Source organism: Electrophorus electricus, chromosome 3, assembly GCF_013358815.1.
Source record: "Electrophorus electricus isolate fEleEle1 chromosome 3, fEleEle1.pri, whole genome shotgun sequence".
Taxonomy (NCBI): Eukaryota; Metazoa; Chordata; class Actinopteri; order Gymnotiformes; family Gymnotidae; genus Electrophorus; species Electrophorus electricus.
The window spans coordinates 15421288-15442501 of record NC_049537.1 but is presented as its reverse complement, the minus strand read 5'-3'; the positions used below and the strand labels follow the sequence as shown (position 1 = coordinate 15442501).

The 21214-nt window shown below is 44.4% G+C and overlaps 1 protein-coding gene across 11 annotated transcripts in view; it reads right to left on the bottom strand.

The window, feature by feature from the left end:
• Positions 1-21214, bottom strand: part of chl1b (cell adhesion molecule L1-like b) — a 58413-nt gene that overhangs the window by 18620 nt on the left and 18579 nt on the right. For 2 of the 11 annotated variants that reach the window (XM_035524140.1, XM_035524139.1), the window contains 11 exons: positions 6709-6908; positions 6206-6223; positions 5222-5330; positions 4774-4964; positions 4090-4212; positions 3466-3636; positions 2959-2997; positions 2524-2635; positions 2025-2206; positions 1573-1704; positions 1109-1249 (listed from right to left, as the gene is read on the bottom strand). In XM_035524140.1, coding sequence (XP_035380033.1) covers positions 1109-1249; positions 1573-1704; positions 2025-2206; positions 2524-2635; positions 2959-2997; positions 3466-3636; positions 4090-4212; positions 4774-4964; positions 5222-5330; positions 6206-6223; positions 6709-6808 — 1318 coding nt within the window. In that variant the 5' untranslated portion in view covers positions 6809-6908. Of the gene's footprint in view, positions 1-1108; positions 1250-1572; positions 1705-2024; positions 2207-2523; positions 2636-2958; positions 2998-3465; positions 3637-4089; positions 4213-4773; positions 4965-5221; positions 5331-6205; positions 6224-6708; positions 6909-7326; positions 8180-9659; positions 9742-21214 lie in introns of those variants that run through there. The other 9 variants (XM_035524143.1, XM_035524141.1, XM_035524136.1 and 6 more) reach the window with 8 other exon arrangements.

The window sequence follows — 21214 nt, the reverse complement described above, 5'->3', positions numbered from 1 at the left end:
TTATGGAAAACTTGAGAGACACCTGATTTTATGCTGCACCCTAGGGTCACATGTCTAATTTCAATTAGGGAATCTCCAGTCATGAAAGGGCAGGTGTCTCTCATAAAGCAGCCATTCAGTGTATATATAGGGTGTGTTTAGGGCAGAAAACAAATGTGCAGGGCAGTGGGTCTTTAATACTACCGCTGGAGTTGATGTTGAGGCCTTTACTACTACTGCTGGAGTTGATGTTCCCTGTTCCACAACCATCAAACTGACTCATAATCATATAAAGACAGTGACTTCATGGCTCTACAATGTCATTAAGCTCTGGAACATCTCCATCTCCTGGGTTTTCTTGATGCATTTGATGCACAGAGCACAGCAGTGAAGACATCACCAGTGCTCTCTCGTTGTGGCCATTTGTGAATAAAGGTCATGAGAACTCACCAATCAAATTCTGGTTACACTGAAATACCTTCATGACCTGGAATGGGCTAATAGATTACTCGTGAATTTCTGTGTTGATTTGAGTATTTAGAAGTGAACCACACAGCAAATTTTAAATCTTGTGAAAGTTTCCTATTGCAGTAATTATGTTTGTGTCTGTGATGCATCCATCATGCTTTTGTATGTGGTTTCGTTTTGACTTCCTTATGACATATTTGTGCTCTATTTGCAGATAAGGCTGCATCTGCACAGTTCGAATGGTCTGACATGCCTGCAAGACAGCGATGGCAACATGCGAGATCGCGACAGAGAGAGAGAGAGAGAAAATGCATTTTCAGCTGTGGCACTATTGTTGAATACATTTAGTCATCAAGTAGTCTGATAGATCAGAGCAACAGAGGGGGTTCTCATAGCAATGATGTATCTTACCATGAACAATAAAAAGTATAGCATGAAAAGAAAAAGCAGGTAAAAAAAAAAATCCCTTTTTAGTTCCAATTACAGTTGCAAGACTCATTACATTTAAGTTTAGCATTTTGTTCTGTATATCCTCAGTCTGTACTAAACTGTAGCTTATGGCAGAGGGAGTTTTAAAGACTAAGACTGATTGTGCATGTAATAAAAGCAATGAAACTCCAAAGAGTGTCAGCCTCAGTGGCAGGGCTGACTGTGTACTCACTCATAATCATGATGTTAGCATTGGCCAGTATTGTGCCATGTCGATTGGAGGCCTCACACTGGTAAACAGCGCTGTCTTTGGGGCGGGCATTGTGGATGACGATGCGGTCATCATACACTTTCCTGCTGCCTGCTGGAACCTCTGAAACAGACAAAAGCTCACTTCAGCAACACCCGGTGGTGTGCTGCCAACCTGAATTCATACTCAACCTGAGTCACCTTTGGAAGAATCACATTCCGACACAACAGACGCGAGAGGAACCTAAAGATATCGCATGAAAGCATTCATGTCACTCTAATTAGATATAATCTGAGGAGAAATGGGAGAAAAAATAAAATGTTCCTCACACATTGCTAGCTTTTGTGAGGGCACAGTGACTTGGACGGCTCCTCAAATTGCTACGGCGATGACAGTTATTTGCTGTATGAATACATTTAGAGGTGGAGGGAGAAATGCAGTCATACCATTGATAGGGTGACCATTTACCATCCAAGCAACAGTGGGTGCTGGTTTGCCTGACACCACACATCTGATGACGACGTCAGCTCCAATCATTTTCAACTGGCTCTTCGGTTCTACTTCCCACTTAGGAGGTTCTATGACAAAGAATGAAATAAAGAAATACAGAAACAGATATTAAGGATGTTAAAATGACCCAAATGAAAATGACACTTGACTGAGATGTTGCAATGTTGTAAATTGTAAGCGCTACGATTTAATTTGATTTATTGTCGCTATGAACAGTAGATGGCGCTGCTTTCCACTATTACACGAATCCTGCAATTGCTAAAACTGATGCGACTGACATTTAGCTAGTGCGCTAGTCCCCCAATCTCCTGCCCTATGGGGAGTCTCGCTTTGTAGACATCCTATACTGTCTTTCTCCTCTTCTGCTATTTGGTAATGAGTGTCTCACCCTCTACCGTCACGTAGAAGTAATGCACAGCCTCTCCGTGGGCATTTCTGGCCTTGCACATGTATTTCCCTTCATCCTCTTGTTGAACCTCCTCTATGCTGAGGATCTTCCCATGATTCTCCACCACGGCTCGATCCGAAAGGCCGTGTCCGACCCTGCTCCATTCGACCTTCGGTGTCGGGCTAGGGAAAGAAACACCATAGAAATCGTGACTATTAAGTCGCATTACAAAAAAAAAAAAAAAAAGAAAAAAGAATTCACTTACATGTGAACATATGATTGTGACTGCGCTGGACTGGATTTGACTGAAAATGGATAACCCATTAACTAATATTATCTGGATCTGTGTTTGGTCATTATCTATATGATGCCACAGTAGGATTGCAATATTACTTGGGCATGAATGAATGCTGCTAACGACACAGTCCCATAAACTGAAATTAGTAAATAAATTTTAAAAAAAAATACAAAACAAAAAACATCGGAGAATATTACTTACAAGCCTTCAGCAATGCACTCCAACAGCAGCTCTTCGCCTTTCACGTGGTGTGTGTACGTTCGGTCACCAGGGGGCGACATAAGGCTGGGCTTTCTCTCTAGAATAGAGTTTGCTGGGAAGAACAAGAGAGGCAACATGACAGTTAATACGTGCTAAGCGACTGCTTAAGCAGAACATTTGTGGCGGTTGCGCTCGATTTGTCCTATTTGTCCTTTATTACGTGTAAGTATAATGGTGGCATATGGCGTTAGATGGGGCAAAAATAATAGTTTGATGCTGCAACTAACAGACGCCTTAGAACAGGCAGCTTTTTACAGCATCGTACAGGCGTGATTGGTGTGGGCCCTTTACATCTGAATGGATTTGACAGCTGTTTCTGTAGCTGACAGGAACGCATGCTATTCTAAAGATGCAGCTATCGTCAGCGCCACTCACCAGTGCCCCTGCCGCTACTAGAATCACTCATTGACTTGGCTAGAATGGAAAAATGGGGAAAACACATGGATTCAATCCAAACATAAAGGCGATGAAGCAAGAATTACATGGTGACATCTGGCAGCTGTGGTTAAAGCTACAATCAGGGATTTACAGTCATAATATATCTGCGGTGTATTCAAGGATTTTCAAACATCTGTACGTCTCGCTCATGCAGATGTTGTATGTCAATGGAAGTTAAACTTCTAAATAAGCTCCTGTGTGTTGTTTACTGTGTCCAATATGTTCATTCATTGTTTTGGAAAATTTAACAACAGGGATTTCATTACCATACATATACAATCCCTGATTGTGACTTTAATGACCGCCAAGATTCAAACCCACAGTCCTTATTGCCCACAGACACAAAATGGATGGCACCCAGGGCGAACACGGGCGAACTTCAGATGCCGCTGTGCTGAAGCCGGCCGTTCCCGCTCCGGAAGTATGCGGCGCGCGTTGACGTACTGTTGGTGACAATGACGGACATGGCGGTCTTCTGCACGATGGTACGGATGCGGGGGAAAGCGGCGAAGCAGCAGTAGTCGTGCCTGCTGTCTGCGCGCACAGCGTTGGAGAAGTACAGGTTTCCGTTGAGGCCCACCGACACGCGTTCATCCTGTTCGATGTGCCGCAGACCTTAACGAGTGTCAGAGAGGGAGTGATTGAGAGATTACAGTTGATAAGTACATGATGATTACAGATCTACAACTGCTTCCTACATCAGTAAGGACTGGTTTGGGTGCATTGCCATGCACAGCCTCGCATACAGAGTGTCTTCTTTATATTTCTTGCTGATTTCTTCTGATAAAGGCCAAGGAGATGATCATTCAGAGGACTAAGGGGTACTACAGAGGAAGTGCCCTCTACTCAAATCAACTCTAATGACTGCAGTTCTGTGAAGCAGCTTTAAGCTAATACCTTTTAAATGATCAATAAAGTGATAAACTTCCTGGGAGAGAAATGATGATACTGTCTAAAACACCTGTTGAAAAAACCTTGCTTAACTACAACTTGAAATTATTTAGAAATTGATACACTTGCATGCGTATTAAGTCTTCTTAGTAATGCTTGTCATGTTTTGTAACTCACCAATGGTCATCCAATAAATCTGCAGTGGTGGAATTCCTTTCGGCGGGCTGCATTCCAGGATAACTGGCTGACCCTCCTCGACCTTGAGTGGTTCAATTTTCTCTTTTGGGAACTTTGGAACGTCTGGGAAACACAGCAATGAGCAAGGCAAGGGTTGAAATCATTGGGTACAATAATATCCTCCAGCAGGGGGCACTAAGTGGCCTGGTTCTCTTCAAAGGGCAAGTGAAGTAGAGTTGATTTACAGCACTTTCTCAGCCTTGGTCCCAGAGTACAGTAATAACACACGCCATTACTGCTGCACCACCGCATGTCAAACTGTGCTGAGTGACGGAAAAGTGGCTATGTTTTGTCACCGCTGCCCCCTCTGGCCTCGTTCCATCGTGGGAAGATTTATGTGGTAGGTTTTAGAACACTGTGAGGAATGTATCTGGGAATATGATGGAGAGAGTAGCAAGTCAATTTTTCATTGGCGCCATCCTCAAGGTGCACACTCACAGACCCACACATACACACGTGAGGAAAAGAGAATGAGAGAACAATACTCTGGGGTTTTGTGGTGGGCAAATACAACGGACACTCCCGGCGAGGGCCGAGACTGTCGTTCCAATGGATTCTGGTCTCTAAATCACCATGAAAGAACTGTAATGGGATACCGAAATTGAAGACTTATACTTTACTCACTGGGAACGATGAATTCAATTTCCTCTGACATGGCCGTTCCGAGCTTGTTTGAGGCGTAACAGCGATAGATGCCCTGGAATTCAGTGAGGTTCCCATTGTTTGGAATCACAAATGTCCCGGAATCTTCTTCAGTCAACAGCCTCAGATCCTGATACGGGTCAAAGTCCTGCCCATTCTTTGTCCATTTAAATCTCAAAAACATAACCAGAGAAACTTGATCCTCTAAGAACATGTGCAGTACACAAGCAGATGTTTCAGATGCTCATATCTGTACTGACATCAGATACTCAGATGGGACTTTGAATTGTGCCTTGAAAGTCTGAACCTGTAGTTGTTTTTTTGTGTGTGTGACTGGCACTACTACTGAGCTTGTGTGTGTGTGTGTGTGTGCGTGTGTGTGTGTGTGCGTGTGCGTGTACGCATGCGTGTTGGGAAGTGGAGCGCTTACTCAGGTTCAGGGTTGCCTGTGGCCTCACACTGCACGGCGAAGCTCTCATCAAAGGGGAACGCGATCAGAGAGGCAGGCGACTGCTCCATTATAGAGGGCAGCTGCTCAACTGGGTAAAGAGAGTACAGGAGAGCCACTCACATTTTGCTGCAGGACAAGAGAACTGTGCAGAGCTTCAGACTTCATTAGACACATTAACGACGGGTGGTGATGTGTGTGGGAGGGGGGCTGAGGGACCTAGTGAGACCTTAGGCCCTGATTCACAGGGAACACTTTTCCCAAGTCCTCAAGTCAAATTAATTCACCAAGCTGTGCGAAAGGGTTTTTATATGATGTGTGGTATGATGTAGAAAAAAAACAACTAATCAGCTAAACTGTAATCACAATCAATGGCTCAACCATGGCCTAGGGTCAAGTAAACAGCTGATTATCACAGCCAGAAGTGTGCAATAACTAATGAACAGTGATTGCCCCATCAGAGTGCCACTATGGTCGTTTATGGGTGATGACAATCAAACTATCAGTAGCTTGTGCAACATATTTAATGTGCCATATGTCCCCACATGGGCATTTCATTGCATTTATGTAGGAAATCAAGGGAATTTATAGGCATTTATTTTTCACCTTCTATAAATTTGAAGTACGTTTTAACATATGTTGGTTACTAGGTCCACCCAAAACACAGGCACAAAATCTAAAGCAATGAAACATGTTAATAGCCATGCCAGATTCACCACACAACCACACATGCCAGATGAGTGATGTACCAATCTCTGGATCAATGGATGCTCAAACGACAGATCTCAGTCCTAAGGAATGGATGGAATTTGTCTAATGGGTGAACTAATGGGTGAAGTTCCACATGGTGACATGCCCTCTACACATGGACATGTGTTCGATTAGCTGGCCAGCCCGTTATGAGATGAAGAGAGCGAGGGCGTGGCTGTCACTGAAGCTATGCTCAGAGTGGCAATGCAGACTTACTGTTTATTTGATTTAAAACTAGACAGGAAAGTCCAGGGCAGCATGGAAACACAAAAAGAGAGATAAAGTATGCAGTGATATGTTAGGATTCATCTGATCAGATTCTTGGGCTCAGTGGATTTGCAGATAAATAATTCAAAAATTGGGTCGTTCCCAGATTGACACAAACAGAATTATGGCATTGCACTCCATCAATGATATTCTACAGGCTCCGAAGATACACTGTGAATAATTTATTAGTAGAAAAAAAACATGCATCAGGTTTCCAAGGAAACACAACCATAAATGATACCTGCTTAAAGCGCAAGGGTACCTGCATATAAATATGTCCATTAAATGAAATGACTGGCGTTAAGAGAATAATTGTGCAATTAGTGTACTTAAGACCTTAGATAAAAGGTTAAACTGTACACTTTGCTGCGTATTAAGGAATAAACATAGTAAATTACAGAAATTTGCATTAACTGAGTGAGTTTTGATATCATATATGAATCATAACTTACCCTCCAATGGAATGTCCAGAGCATTGGTGAGGTGCTTACAGCTTGTAAGGAGAAACGCCCCCAAAAGGAGGGCTATACCCATTCTCCATGGCAACCACATCACTGACCACACCCTTGGAATTGAGTGGAGGAAAAGGAAAAGACTGGCGTTAGCCAGATATCAGTGCATCTCACTTCTGCTGGAACAGGGGACTCAAGACCTACACAACACACACACACACACACACACACACACACACACACACACACACACAGAGCGAGAGAGATACTCTTCTATTATCACCCACACATCAGCTGTTCATAGTCAGTTGGTGTCTTACACTACCAAGGTACATCTAGGCTTAGGTACACCATATTCTGTCTTTCATGCACTTGTGCTCTCTCTGTCTCACACACACACACACACACACACACACGCACACATACAAATGCACACACATGCATTTATATACACAAAAACAATACACCTACCTACCTATGAGATAATGGACATAATGTTCTAAAGTAGTTACCTTTCCCAATAGCTCACAGTAAGTCTTCAGTAAAACAGTTACAAGCACAAGCTTGCAGATATTTCTATGAATACACACACACACACCAAAAAAAATATGAACATACCATGTATCAAGGCCAGAGCACACTTGCATCAGCAGTTCCTACTCACACACCTTTCATCTTAAAATGAGGGGAATCTCCATATTAAAGCTTTCTATAGCATGCTCCCCAGAGACACCCGTTGTAGCTCTATTTAATATTTGTCTCTGTGAGTGGTAGGCACACATTTTCCCCGTCTTCCATTTCATAATGCCCAACACAAAAAAAAGGCATAAAAAATAAATAAACGGGTGCCTCCCGTGGCTATGATAATGTGCAGCAGATGTTGCAGAAATTATTCCTAATTATGCATTCATGGCACAAAAACAGAGATGGATCCTGATTATCTGGGTACAATAGCCAGAGTGATGACAAGAGGCTGAGGCGACATGCATCCAGTATGCAGCTGCCTCAGGATTCAGGCAGGTTCGCAGAATCGCACTGTAATAGCTCTGCTGGAAATGGTGCCATAGTTAAATGTCATGGTCTTTTAGTTTCGTTTCGCTTTGTTTTCTTCTGACATTCAGGTCTTGTGAAGTGGACCATCACTCATGAAGGTAAAATGGGCATTCTGGGTGCTGTGCCAAAGAGTTGCTTCTTTGGTCTGCTGGTCAGAGCATGCATTACTCCCTGGAAGACCTGGGTTTGACACTGGGGTGTTGTTGCTGCCCTCAGCTTTTGACACAGGTCTCTTTTTTTTCTGTTTTCCATTCTCTGGGTGGATTTGAACGCAATGAAGGTTCAGAAGATTCAGAGACCTTTTGTTATCGTACAGGCAACAAACGCCTGGGTTAAGTCAGGCAGAGTATGAACTCTTGTTCTGGTTGGTGTCCTCATAAGATTTGTTTTCAGCCAACGTACTCTGGAAGAAGCCGCTCTAAGAACCAAAGATTAGAGCAGCATAAATTTAGAAGATATAAAACGGGCAAAGTTCTGTTAGACAATTTGTAGACCTACATCAAATGTAAAACAAGTAGTTCCAATGCATTACACTATTAAAGGCATAATTTGACAAAAAAAGATAATATGGGTAGGTAATGATAATAGTATCAGTTACTATGAGAACACGCTATCTGGTATTATTAGTTACATAGCTAGCAATGAGTCAGTCAATAGTCTCTGTTAGCATGATCTGCTAGTTAATAGTCCCTGTTAGCACTAACTAACTTCCAGTCATTGCTACATTAGCATTGTCTTTTTTTCTTTTTTTTCTCATTTTTTGTGGCATCAGATGATTATGTCTTCAGGATATGGGCCAGCTTATGAGATTAGTTCTTGTTGGCATTAGCTAAACATCCAGAAGTATAAGAAAGTCTGATGAGAACATAATAATCATTTGTGGAAGTGGGAAGGGGATAGGAAGAGGAGGGGGGTATAGCGAAGCCACCGACAAAGAGAAATAAGGAAGAAAAGAGCCCCAACCCCCAGCAAAACACCCAGAATACCTGAGTCCACAAAACATCTTAATCCTTCCATAAAATGAAACATAAAATATTAAAAAAAGACTTCTTCTAACCTAATTAAAGTCAAAAGAAGGGATTTCGTTGACAAGGCTCTCCTGGCGCTAAGCTCTTTATGTTAGCAGCAGGGAGCAGCACTATGAGATAGACACGCTCTGCTGGCTCTTTCACTTTAACCCCCGCAAGCTGCTTCAGCCACACCACTCTCTTCTCTTCTCCACTTAATCTTCTCCTCCAGTTAACAAACCCAATAGGAAACACTGAGGTCAAGCAGGAGGGCATGGGGAAGTAATTGAATAACTGAACAGTGCACGAGAAGGAGTCGATTCTCTTCACTTCTCTGTGGGGCGGCTCTTGTTTTACATATGGGCGAGAACCCTGGTCCAGAGCCTGCGTCTCTTGATAATGGTATTAACTCCATCTGGGGGCTTTTGTTGAGTCGATGCTGGTTGCTCTGACCCCGCCTGATGACCTGTGTGATCTCAGTGGGAGACTCTGAGACCAGAAGGGGGTTGAGATCTACACGCCTGTATTCTCAGTGGAAAGCCTGTGGTTGCTCCCTGACCTCCTATAGTAACCGATTCTTGCATGCTCTTCAGACCTCAAAATGTAGCCTTAAGCACTACCGTTTCCGGCAACAATTCCCGCTATCCCACAGATGGTGGTGAGTGGGTAGAGCCAGATTAGAATCAGAAGACACAACTCTAGGCTAATTGGATTGGGCTCTGTTGGGCTCTGTTTGCTTCCAATGTAATGTGCATCCCAAGACCAGTCAGATGGGTCATGTCTCCACTTGAATTCTGCTTGAGTGCTTGCCCTCAAATTAAATTTTCCTCCTTAATATTGAGCTTTTAGCATGATACAGTATTTGGGCTACATGTAAAGGTTTAACCCTACCTCATCCACATGGTATATGCAGTGTGAGGGTCCATTCATGAAAGCATCTCAGTAGTACAGCTGCCACTCTTGAAACATGGACCTGGACAAAGGGAGGGGTAATTATGTTAAAATGCTGTTCAGCATTTAACACTATCATCCCCTCCCTACTCACTACTAAGTTGGAGGATCTAGGGAAATAATCTTCTCCTAAACGTCAGCAAGACAAAGGAGCTGATTGTGGACTGCAGCAACAAGCAGGAGCAGCACTACCAATGTGTGAGGATCAATGGAACCACGGTGGAGAGAGTAGACAGTTTCAGGTACCTTGGAGTTCACATCTCGCAGGACCTGTCCTGGTCCTGCCACACCAACTCCCTGGCAAAGAAGGCTCATCAGCGACTTTACCACCTCAGACGCCTAAGAGACTTCAGACTGCCCTCCAAGGTACTGCAGAACTTCTACACCTACACTATCGAAAGCATCCTCACGGGGAACATCAGTCTGGTTTGGGAACAGCACCAAGCAGGACAGACAAGCACTCCAGAGGGTGGTGCGATCAGCAGAGTGCATCAATCATACGGAACTTCCTGACCTGCAGACCATCTATTACAAGCAGTGCAAGACCAAGGCCAGGAGGATTGTGAAGAATGCCACCCATCCCAACAATAGGCTCTTCTCTCTGTTGAGGTCAGGGAAGCGCTTTCGCTCCCTGAAGACCAATACAGAGAGACTGAAGAGGAGCTTCTTCCCACAGGCCATTCGGGCCCTGAATCAGGGCAACTGATAAACTGTGGGGACCACCACCACCATGTGACTGTAAATCTGTAAATTTGTAAGATGGAATTGTACATTGTGTACATACACATTTATCCATATATAAATTTTACATTGTATATATATATATATATATATATATATATATATATATATATATATATATATATATTATACATATATTGTACATACATTGTTATAGATAGATAGATAGATAGATAGATAGATAGATAGATAGATAGATAGATAGATAGATAGATAGATAGATAGATAGATAGATAGATAGATAGATAGATATTTCCCCTTATGCACCCCTGTTTTTTTTTTTTTCTCAATTTGGACAGAGCACTTTCAAACCATTTTACTGCGGGTTATACCGTTCATGACTATGTACGTGACAAATAAACCGAACTTGAACTTGAACTTGAACATGTTGTCCCGCTAAGCATAATGAGGCCCTCAATGGTAGGAAGAGACAATGGTGTAGATCACAAAGGTCCAGGATCATTGTCCACGTCTGTTAACAATCTTCATTAGCGCATTTTAAAGAGCAGAACCGATCCAGAAGCAGTCCCCCTGCCCAACGAATGCACATGAGCAGAGGAAATGGGTCTGCTTAAGGGCCTCAGGCTATTTCCCTAATCCTCTCGCTCATCGCAGGGGGCTTATGCCTGAGCCTGCCGAAAGCTGGCAGGAGGTTAAAAGCTGCCCAGCGTGGGAAGGCCAGCGTGACCTCTGACCCACACTAGTTCTGGCACTGCCTGAGTATAGGCAGTCTAAGGCAGGTGCCAGAAGAGGAGGAGAGGAGGCAGACAAAATCTGGGGCAAGAAGAATCTGGAGCAGCCTTCTCAGCTGATGGATGGCATGTTCTCTCTCTCCCTCTCTCTCTCTTCTTCACTTCTCTTGCATGCCATGAGAACTCATTTAGCACTGCAGGTGAGCATAAATCAGGAAAGCGTAATGTGGAGGAGTTAAGATGAGAGAGTGGGAAGCCGAGCGTGACTGGCTGTGAGCTCGGCTTACCGGCGGTGGGGCATGGAGTAAGCCTCTCCGCACACCAGGATCCATCAGCATCCCAACGCTACTGTTCTTCTGCTCATTACCATCCTCCATCCTTGCTTCTTACAGTGCTTGTAATCAGGCCACTCTTGGGTCGCTTATTACCAGGAACACAATCTGGCATGCCAACACAGCAAATCAGTGGTTAGAGCCACCTTGTTGCATTTGGCAACCTACATTCTACAAACAATACTGTGAAATGTAAAATATTGCCTAAGCTATGTGTGTACAGTGTCAGTCAATGCAGGTTTTTAGCACTTTCAGAAGGTAAAAGACACTAACATCAAGCGCTAGTTCAGCAGTAAAGTGCCTGTTGTGTAGGAGGTTCTGAATTTGCTGTGTAGGCCACTAGCAGGATTTGCTCAGTCCTGGACTTGCCAGACTATCAGAATATTCTGGAGAGTGGAAAGTGTCGAAGAGTTCCTATTCCTTTTCCATGCCTCCTAAACCCCTGATTTAATCACTTCATCATTACTTAAATTCCTTGAGGGTTGCATTAAATAAATTAAAGTGTTTCATTTTAGTCACTTTATTCACTTGCTTTGTTTATTTTAAATGAAGTATGTTTGAAATGAGTGAGTTTCTTAATTCGATTTTATGCTCTAAATTCCTACATTTAGTTAGATTATATTACCTTATTATAACACAATAAATCAAAATTGTCTGTTTATAAGACATTAATGCATGATCATGAGTGAATATTAATAGAGAGAGAGCAGTTTCTTATCACTTTTAAAACAACAGCATGAACAAATCTATCAGTGCACCCTGCTCAGTAAACCCTACATTTATGTCATTGCTACTGATGCTTACAAATCTTTCAAACTTCGCTAAGCGAGATTTAAATATACATGAGGCTAAACTGGCACTACCAACTGCTAAACCGTGTCATTAATGTAACAGATACGCCCAGATTCATGTTTTATTAAAACTTTGCAGTCACTGCAAAACAAAAAATAAGACTGGCTAATGAGATTAGGAAAATGGGGGCATTATTAAATAATAACCTTGCCTAATTGACGATTTGGCTCCGTTTCTTTATTTTTTTCCTGGACTCATCCTGAAGAGAGAGTGGTTCAGTCGCCTGGACATTAATGCTGCAGCAGCATGGAGAGGGTGGGGTGGGTGTGGGGGATGGGCTTCAGGGAGAGGGGGATTGAAGGAATGGAGGCTGTGGGTGGATGAGTGGGGAGAGGCACGGCTGAAGTAGCTTGCATGGAAAAACATACTTAATGTGTTCAGTCAGTCTATTCAAAGGCAGGTTGTAGAGCCTGTATATAGGTTTGTGAATTGGGGTGCTTGCTGGAGGGTGGTTGAAGGTGATGGTGTGAAGGTGGAGGAGGGGAGGGACAGCATGGGTGTGAATCATGAACCAGCTCTGGAGTCGAGGAGAGCGAGGGGAGGGTGGTTGGTGAAGGAGATAGCGAACAAAGAGCAGGAATGGGATGGTGGTCCGTGTTGCGACAGACGCATACAGAGACAATGAGAGACAGACAGGTAGGGTGGAAGTGGCTGGTGGCACTAGACAGAGAGTGAGAGAGAAAAAGAAAGAAGAAGGATACGGCCTAGCCTGCTATAAATGGACTGTGGAGTTCCTGACCTGGACTCCTCAGTGACAGGAAGACAAACGATCCTGTGACCCAAGTGAACCACACCAACCAAAGACGAGCAATCAAAAGGTTCCTAGTTCATGAAAAAATACAATTTAAAAGCCCCATCAAGTGTGGAGGTTTTCCCCAAACGGTAACCTGCAACACATGCTTCTTGATTTTTATGGATCGGGCTTTCCTGGGGCAGGGGTCAAGCCCTCATCTCATAAAGGTCTCACTGCAGGCAAACAGAAACAGCAAAGAAGGAAGCAGTTCTGCCACTTGTAGAACATTTAAGTGAACAATAAATGTTTACCGCAATTTCTCATTCCCCAACAAGCTGTGGAGCCTTCCGCTGTGCCACTCTGGTAGCAGAGGCCGTGTTCGTCTTCCTGAAGTGCAGCAGCGGCAGATTGCTGAGCGCATTGAGGAGCAGCGCGTGTCCGATCTGCACCACGGTACCCGCGCCAGTTAGCTTTTCAGATGCTTCGCCAGCATTCGGACGCCAGGCTCGGGGAATTTGTCAGATTCTAACAATGCAGGCCTTACCCCGTGTTATAGAGATGTGCTGGCTAAGTCTGTTTTGCAACAGAAGGGGGGCTGTTGGCATTACAGACCAAAGAGAATAATAAATTGCCTTTATGGCTAAGGTCACACTCAAGGCAGTAAAGAGGTGGTTGAGGGGCTCAGAAATCACAGCTGTGCAGTAATTTTGAAAGTAACGAAGAGAGAGAGAAAAAGAGTGGGAGAGAAAGAGAAGGGAAGAGATGAGAGATCCTGGATGGGATTTGGGGAAGGAACAAGGAAGATGTGTGATTATACTTAAACTGCATGTAGTGTAAATGAGTAGCACTGGATTTGCCCGTTTCTGTGAAATCATTTTCTGTAACTTTTTTTCCTTTTCCCTGTTGGCTCTCTTTGAAGTCTGCACATCACCAAGCACTGCTGCGGGACACAGTAATCACATTAGGCTGCGATTTGCACTGAGTGATCTGAAGTTGGTGTTAGCGGGAGGGTGGGAAGGGAAGGAGGTGGGGTGCTGGTAGGGGCTTGAGAACAATTTCATACAGGGAGCCATGGATTATTTGGTGGGAACCAGCACTGCCAGGACCTTTGCCATATTCATTCCCAACATCTGACAGATTCTGGGAATCTCCCAGGACGCAACTCGGCCACAGTCGGGTATGACGGATGAAAATTGCTTCCCAGATCTGACCGGCCTCCTCTGTCCAACCTAAAGCCAATTTATTTTCCACACAGACGTTGGGTGAGTTGATTTCCCAACGCTGATGCTGAGATGCAGTGTGCTGAACTAAAGAAATTAAAGAATACCCCCCCTACACACACACACTTCGAGCCCACCCCCCTAGCTGTATCTCCGCTAGCGAACACCTGATGTTTGGTTCAGGGTCTGTGATTAAATTTGTGCTGTGCACAGGGGAAAGCATATGCTCTGGTGCAGAGGGACATCTGGACAAGCTCTTGCAGACAGACTGTTTAAAAGTTCCGTGGGGTCATGGATAATGTTCCAAGTTTTTGCTTCGTTCTGGTGCTTACATGAAACCTTCGCCTTTTGTCTTTTATCCGCTGCTTTTAGAAACATCACCTGAGACAGTGCAGTACTACAGGAAGCTTTCAGTCGGCGCAAATGACAAGTACTTAAAGGTTACTAACATTGGTATAAAAGAACATGACTGACCGAGTTATACTATCCAAAAAGGAAATGCGTACACACGCGCACACACACACACACACACACACACACAGATGCACTCTTTCAGATAAATGCAGACACTGTTATATATGGAAATGTGGGACACTGCAGTGGTTCATGATAAACCATAGCATATACTGTGCAGTAAAGAAAGACATTTTCAGCTCTGACTATTGCTATAAGGAAGAAAGAAGAACAAAAAATCAATGAGAACAGCCCCCCGCACTAGTCCCCAGCTCCATCACATCCTAACGTTCTTCTCTTCTCTGCTCTTCTCCCTGATGCACACGCAGCCACGGGAAAACTGTGCAGCACTGCCATAATCCCTTGTCCAGCACAGCCACAGGAAGGATCTCATGCCGAGCTGTAGCACCGCTCTTCCCTGATGGCTTCGCCGTGAGCCTTGCAGGTGGTGTTGAGGACCAGCAGGGGGTGTGAGGTGTGTTTGGTGGGGGTTGGGAGGGGTGGAGAGCAAGGACGAGGGAAAGACGGCAAGATGCGAGCTGCCGCGGTGCTGCACAGAGCTGTATGTGGGAAACGCGGGGGGGCTATGTTGCCAAAGTTCCAGGTTGCCTAAGGAGCTCATTAAGTGAGTGACGGTCATGGCACACAAAGCCTAATCTTGGGGCTATTCAATTCTCTGGGTGGGTGAGAGAGATATGAAGAGAGTATGGGAGGGAGAGAGAGAGAGAGAGAGAGAGAGAGAGAGAGATGCACCAATACAGGAATGTTGAATAGGGAAGTTTATCATTTGAAATACCTTTCTAATTGGTAAAGATGTCTTCTATTAACTTCTAATATCACACTGAGATTTCTTCCACTACAATCCTTAAATGTAATGCAAAGTCTCGTTATGACATCCACCGTTAGGTGGAGCAGCCTTGTTCATTTCAGCTGCTGTGTACATACAGTGTTCCTGAGTAAAGAATAAAATAGTTTATCAGGTCAGGAACATAATCCTTAAATCAAACCTCACTGAAAAAAAAATCTTCAACATTCCCACATCTGAGAGAATGCAGCTATATTCAGCAGAAAATTAATTCAGAAAAAAAGACCAAGTAGAGTTCATGTGAGCTTGTACGTGCCTGTGTTTAACAAGCTATCCTGTTTCCATAAAACCTAGCTTTCTTTGCAATGCTCTGCCCCAGTTCCCTGCCATACTTACAGACCATCTTCGAACGAGTGCTTGCTTATGTTCAACTAATTACCACCAGTTGGTGGACAGCGGTAGTGGTCCAGCAGTTCACAGCTGGGTTCCAGGGCACCGAAGCTCTCGCGATCTGCGTACTTGGCTCATTGCAGCGCCCTCACTAGCCAACAGATGTGGCTCACATTCCCCCATTTAGGTGGGGGTGGGGATAGCGATGGATGATGTATGTGGAGCACGGTGTATGTCTCCCGGTTTCTCGGGGCAAGAGAAGCAAATTGGAAGTGGGGGCAGGGAGTGGAGGGTCATGCTTGAATTTTGCTGATATGGGCTGGTAGAGGGTGGGATAAGCCCAACACACTTTAAAGCATGGCCGTCAGGCAGGACAGCGTCTGCTCGCATGCTCATATGAAGCAAAAGGCGCCATTATTGCACAATGCTGGCCACGAGTTGGACTTTAGGTGGTCGGTATTTGCTGCATGAAACACCATTACACAAGGTGCCATCAATTACACTGCAGTATCATTAAACTTACAGGCACCATAAACACACTTAATTAGACTTCAATTATAATAAATGTACATTTGTACTTGCTGTTTGGACATTTCATTAATTTCATCCTCTGTGACTTGATATATGTAATATATGTAATATGTGAATATTGTGCTTTACCATTCCAACAGATGCTTTAAACTGCGGTTCCAGTCAAAACAATTATTTACTTAAGCACAAATCTGTTGAACCAGAATCTCTTCCCCCCTCTGAATGTGACTGACAGATGCTCTGGCCATTGAAAGGCAATGCACATTATGGAAATAGGTCAAACAGTACACAGATCAAAAGACCTGTTTAGGTTGATAAACTGCTCTGATTACCCAGCCATTCATCTCGACTTAACCGATAAACACAAGCCAACCTTGAATGTTCTCCGCTCCAAAACTGGCTCCCTCATTCACAGCCAGCTGAAGGAGGGACGAGGACATCCTTTGGCAGGAACACTGTGGCCTGTTTGATAGCATGTGCGGCCCTTCCAAAAAAAAACAGACAACTCTCCGGGCAGCGCAGTGCCAACTTGGGGCTGGGGCAGGGGCCCTGTGTGCTCCCTGTAAGTGCCCAGGGGACAGGGACCACCAGGCAAACAGAGGGGTGCCTTATGAACCCGTGCACAAGCACTTACGATGGAGAGTGGCGAAAGGAACCGAGCACGAGAGTGGGGACCCGGGAAGAGGGAGAGGGGGCAGGCTGCCAGCTTCCACTGGCTTTAGCCGGACCCAACAGACCTGACATTGTTTTGAGGGCTGCCTGGCGGGGGGTGGTCTCCCCTCTGCTCCCGTCCTCTTTTCACTCCGTCTCTGGGTCTAGCCTCTGCCCTAGTCCAGCCTCCTGCAACTTCGGTGGGCATCGTTAGATTTGGAGTTCAAGCCTCCAAAAGCAACTTCTGCACTCACTTCTACATACTCTGACTTTTGCTGTAGTTCTACCAATTGCCACTGCCTCTAATTATATTTGTTGTAAATGATGGATTACCTCCAAATGTAATTCAATCATAACACCAGGTGTTATACCCAAGGGTCATTAAAATGTCGATGTATTAGATGAAACAAATGAATAAAGAAATAAACATATGTGTTCTATCGGGCCATATATGATTCTAGTTTGAATAAAATTATGAAGTATATGACCCCTCAAAAGAATGCCTCATTTTTCTCCTATGTTGATGCCCTACTGAGCCAGCCAGTCTCAGGTTCTCCTTCAGCCAATTAGATCGATGGAAGAAAAACCTACACTCACCTAGCCAAATGTGAACCAGGGGAGCACAGGTGTCCTCCCCTATAGGAAATAACCCGCCAGTAACCTTCCGGCAACTCTGACAACCTGCACAGTGTGCTGGCCTGGCTCCTGATCAAATCCCCCCCTCCCTCCTTGGTTGATCTATGCTTTCAGAGCGGAGTGGGGACTCCGCAACCTATCCTGCAGGCTGGGGAGGACGAGGGTTATGGGATGTGGGAGGGAGTGGGTCAGTGGTAGGGCGCAGTCAGCTCCACCAGACTGAGAGGAATGACTCCTGCTGGTTGGGCGGTAATCCGTCCTACAGCAACTGACACCGTCCCAAGCTATAACAGAGCAGGATGCTGCTAAAGGGAGAGTAGCTTTCCGTGCTCTGGTTTCAAATTGTAAATATGTTACCATTACGAACATGAAATCATTTATTATACTGCTAGCTAAATGTTTTGGGGCCAACTAGCTTTCCAGAAATGTTTTTAATAAATGAGCATGTTTTCTCTGTTTGCAAGATCTTAACACATTAAAGACTAATCAGGTTGATTTTGAGGATAAAATCCTTTTGCAGATATAAATGCATTAAACACATTTATAAAACAGTCAAATATGGGGCTTTTGCATACTTTTCTAAGATGTAAGGTTTTTACAATATATGCTTTTAACAAATTATTTTAAGTAATTTGTAAAAATCCTTACTTAGGCAAAACATATTCTTCTTAACTGGTAAGACACTTTGCTGAATATGAAGCTGAGTACTGCAAAATATATGCAAATATATTAGTATTTGTCTGTTTGTTGTTAAAAAAGAGATAAAGGGACTTAGGGAATAACTGCAGTTGGGGAGAAAGACCATGTCTGAAACTCCACACTTATTTCTCAGTTTCTTCTGGTGAGTGTCACCATTTTTCTCTGTAATGAATCTCTCACCCCTCCTCCTCCTCTCTCCATCTTCTCCCTCCTATGGAGGCCACCCAGAACTCTAGCCCAAAGTTTACTCAAGGCCCCCCTCCCATTCAGTCACACAGTCACTACTATTCCTGCCCCTATAGAAGGCGTAGTCCGCACTTGCAAACAAAACCTTTGTACGACTTTTTTTCTTTTCTTGTTTCATTAAAAAACCAAGGGAGCAAAAATGTTTTGTTTTGTTTTGTTTTTTCTGTCAGTGTATACTTCATGGATGAATAGAAGAATCAAACTGATGTACAGTATGCAAAAGGTAGACATAAGTATCACAAAAAAGATGCAATAAAGAGAACGCCATGAATCATTATGCACTGCATTGTTGGAATGTTAATAAATGTCTTCTAGCCTTAAAACATTATCTACGCGTGTGAACCACAGACGATTGCAAATACTCTCAGGAGCAATCATTTTGGGCCATTCCCACTTGTTTAGCTCACGACTAATTTAGTGAACGTATGTTGCAGGTGTTTTCAAAGCACATTCCCTGCCTGTTTCCTTCCAAGCCCCTTGCTTAAACTCTCGCATATGACATAATCACCGGCTATCTGATCGGTACTCTTCCTGAACTCCAGCGTCTTAAGAGCCTCCGATTAAAATACCCGTCTTAACTGTGGGTGTTTACACGTGCTTGCCCATTAGCCGTAACACTTTAATAGCCTCTAAATTGCCTCCAGACCCAAGTTTATAGGTGAGTGGAACACAGAGGCCACAATTTACTGTGGGATCAAATGCATCCAGTATTCATTTCCCATTCTGTCCGAGCATGGAAACTGATAGCCGCTGCGTGCTTGGCACAGATATTGCAGTCGCAAAAGGGCTGTTGTCTACTTGACTTAGCAAAATGTTAAGCGTGTTAAATTGCAGGGTGAGGACTCGCGCTCGCCGTGTGATACGGTGCGGGGCAGTGTAATCTGGCGGGAGGAGCGAGTCGGGTCTCCCCTCTTCCTCTCTCTCAGACTTTCCTCTGGCAACTTCCAACGCAGATGGCAACTCCCCGCGAGCATGGCAACGAGCGTCATGAGATCAGTCTTCCTGATTAGCACCCCAGCGGAAAGGCCTCGTGCGAACACGCGTCTGCTAGCGGCTGTGCGCCCGTCGCTAAACTGGCTTCCAAAAATCGCCTCAGGTTGGCTTGGAGGGCGAACGCGCTAGTCAAGGAAAAGGTGGTGGAAAAACGCGCCACTGGCCGCGCGCTAACTCCAGAGACCGTGGAGTTCCAGCTTACCCTCCCCCGTCAATCCCTTGTACTGTTGACAAGTTTAAAATGAAGAGTCCTGTTGAAACCTTTTTTAATCATGTTACCCCAGAAATCAATAAGCTGTGTCCCCAAGGGGTCGGCCTTTACAAAGCCGAGGTCCCATAGCCCAGGGGTATGTTTAAGTGTGTACACAAGTCGATGGAGAGTAGTGAACAAACACAAAGTCGCAAAGACAAATCCATTAAAACAACCACACCGGTCTTTCAGACGGAGGGGTGCGCATAGCAACCTAAGCCCTTGCCAGACCTTCTGTGCATATACTCGCGGCTCAGCGCTGTCTGAGTAGTTTTAGAGTTGAACCAGTTGAGAGCAAGAAAGAGAGAGGGAGGGAGGGAGGGAGGGAGGATAAAGCTGTCTTGAAATGGAAGTGGTTCGATAGTAATTTAATGCAGAAGCCCTGCAGGCATTGTTGCTGTTTGGATTATCACCATCATCTTCCCACCTGTGAGCAGACAAGGTCCATCCCCAAGCACTCCAGACAGAGCGTGCGAAGCTATGGCGGCATCAAACACCTCCGGTGCAGCTAAATCAGATTCCCAACAAGAGAGATTAATGTTTCTGGGAAGCATCCCTATCTATCCACCCCCCCCCCCCCCCCCCACACACACACACGTTACCTGCTTTTAATGAGATATAACATGGGCTAATTCTGGGCAGTGGGCACAGGATAAGACCCCAGCATGTATCGGATGCCTTTTAAGGAGAGATGAGCTTGACGTCTGTCTGTGGAGTCCTGGGCGCCGGCCTGGATGAGGTACGGGCCATGTAGTGTTATAATACACCTCTAATCCAGCAGTGTAAAAATGCATCGAGGATCATCCTCACCTGAGCGAACTCGTGTTTGCAAGTGCTCCGCCACTGAAGGGGAAAACAAGGTGTGTGAATTGGTATGCTTGTCACAACTGCACCAGGTTCCCAAGAAACCAAAACAGTCTACTGCATGATAAATAAAAAAGCTAAATATCTATGAAGGATAAATATGAGTGAGTGTGTGGGTGCGTGTGCATGTGTGTCTGAGAGTGTGTGCAGTGATTACACATTCATTCCACAATTCAAAGTTGTAACATTCAAGAATATTATCTGTGTCCTTGCAGCAAGTCCACTGAACAAATGAAACCAAGCACAGCTTGTGCACTGGCCTCAGTGCTGTTCAATAATTCAACACATTCATTACACAGCACTTTATATATTGCCATTATCACATATATGATCTATAGAACCGAGTAAAAAATATAAACAAACCAACATAAAACTAGTTACTGGTAAATTAAAAAATATGTTCTGTT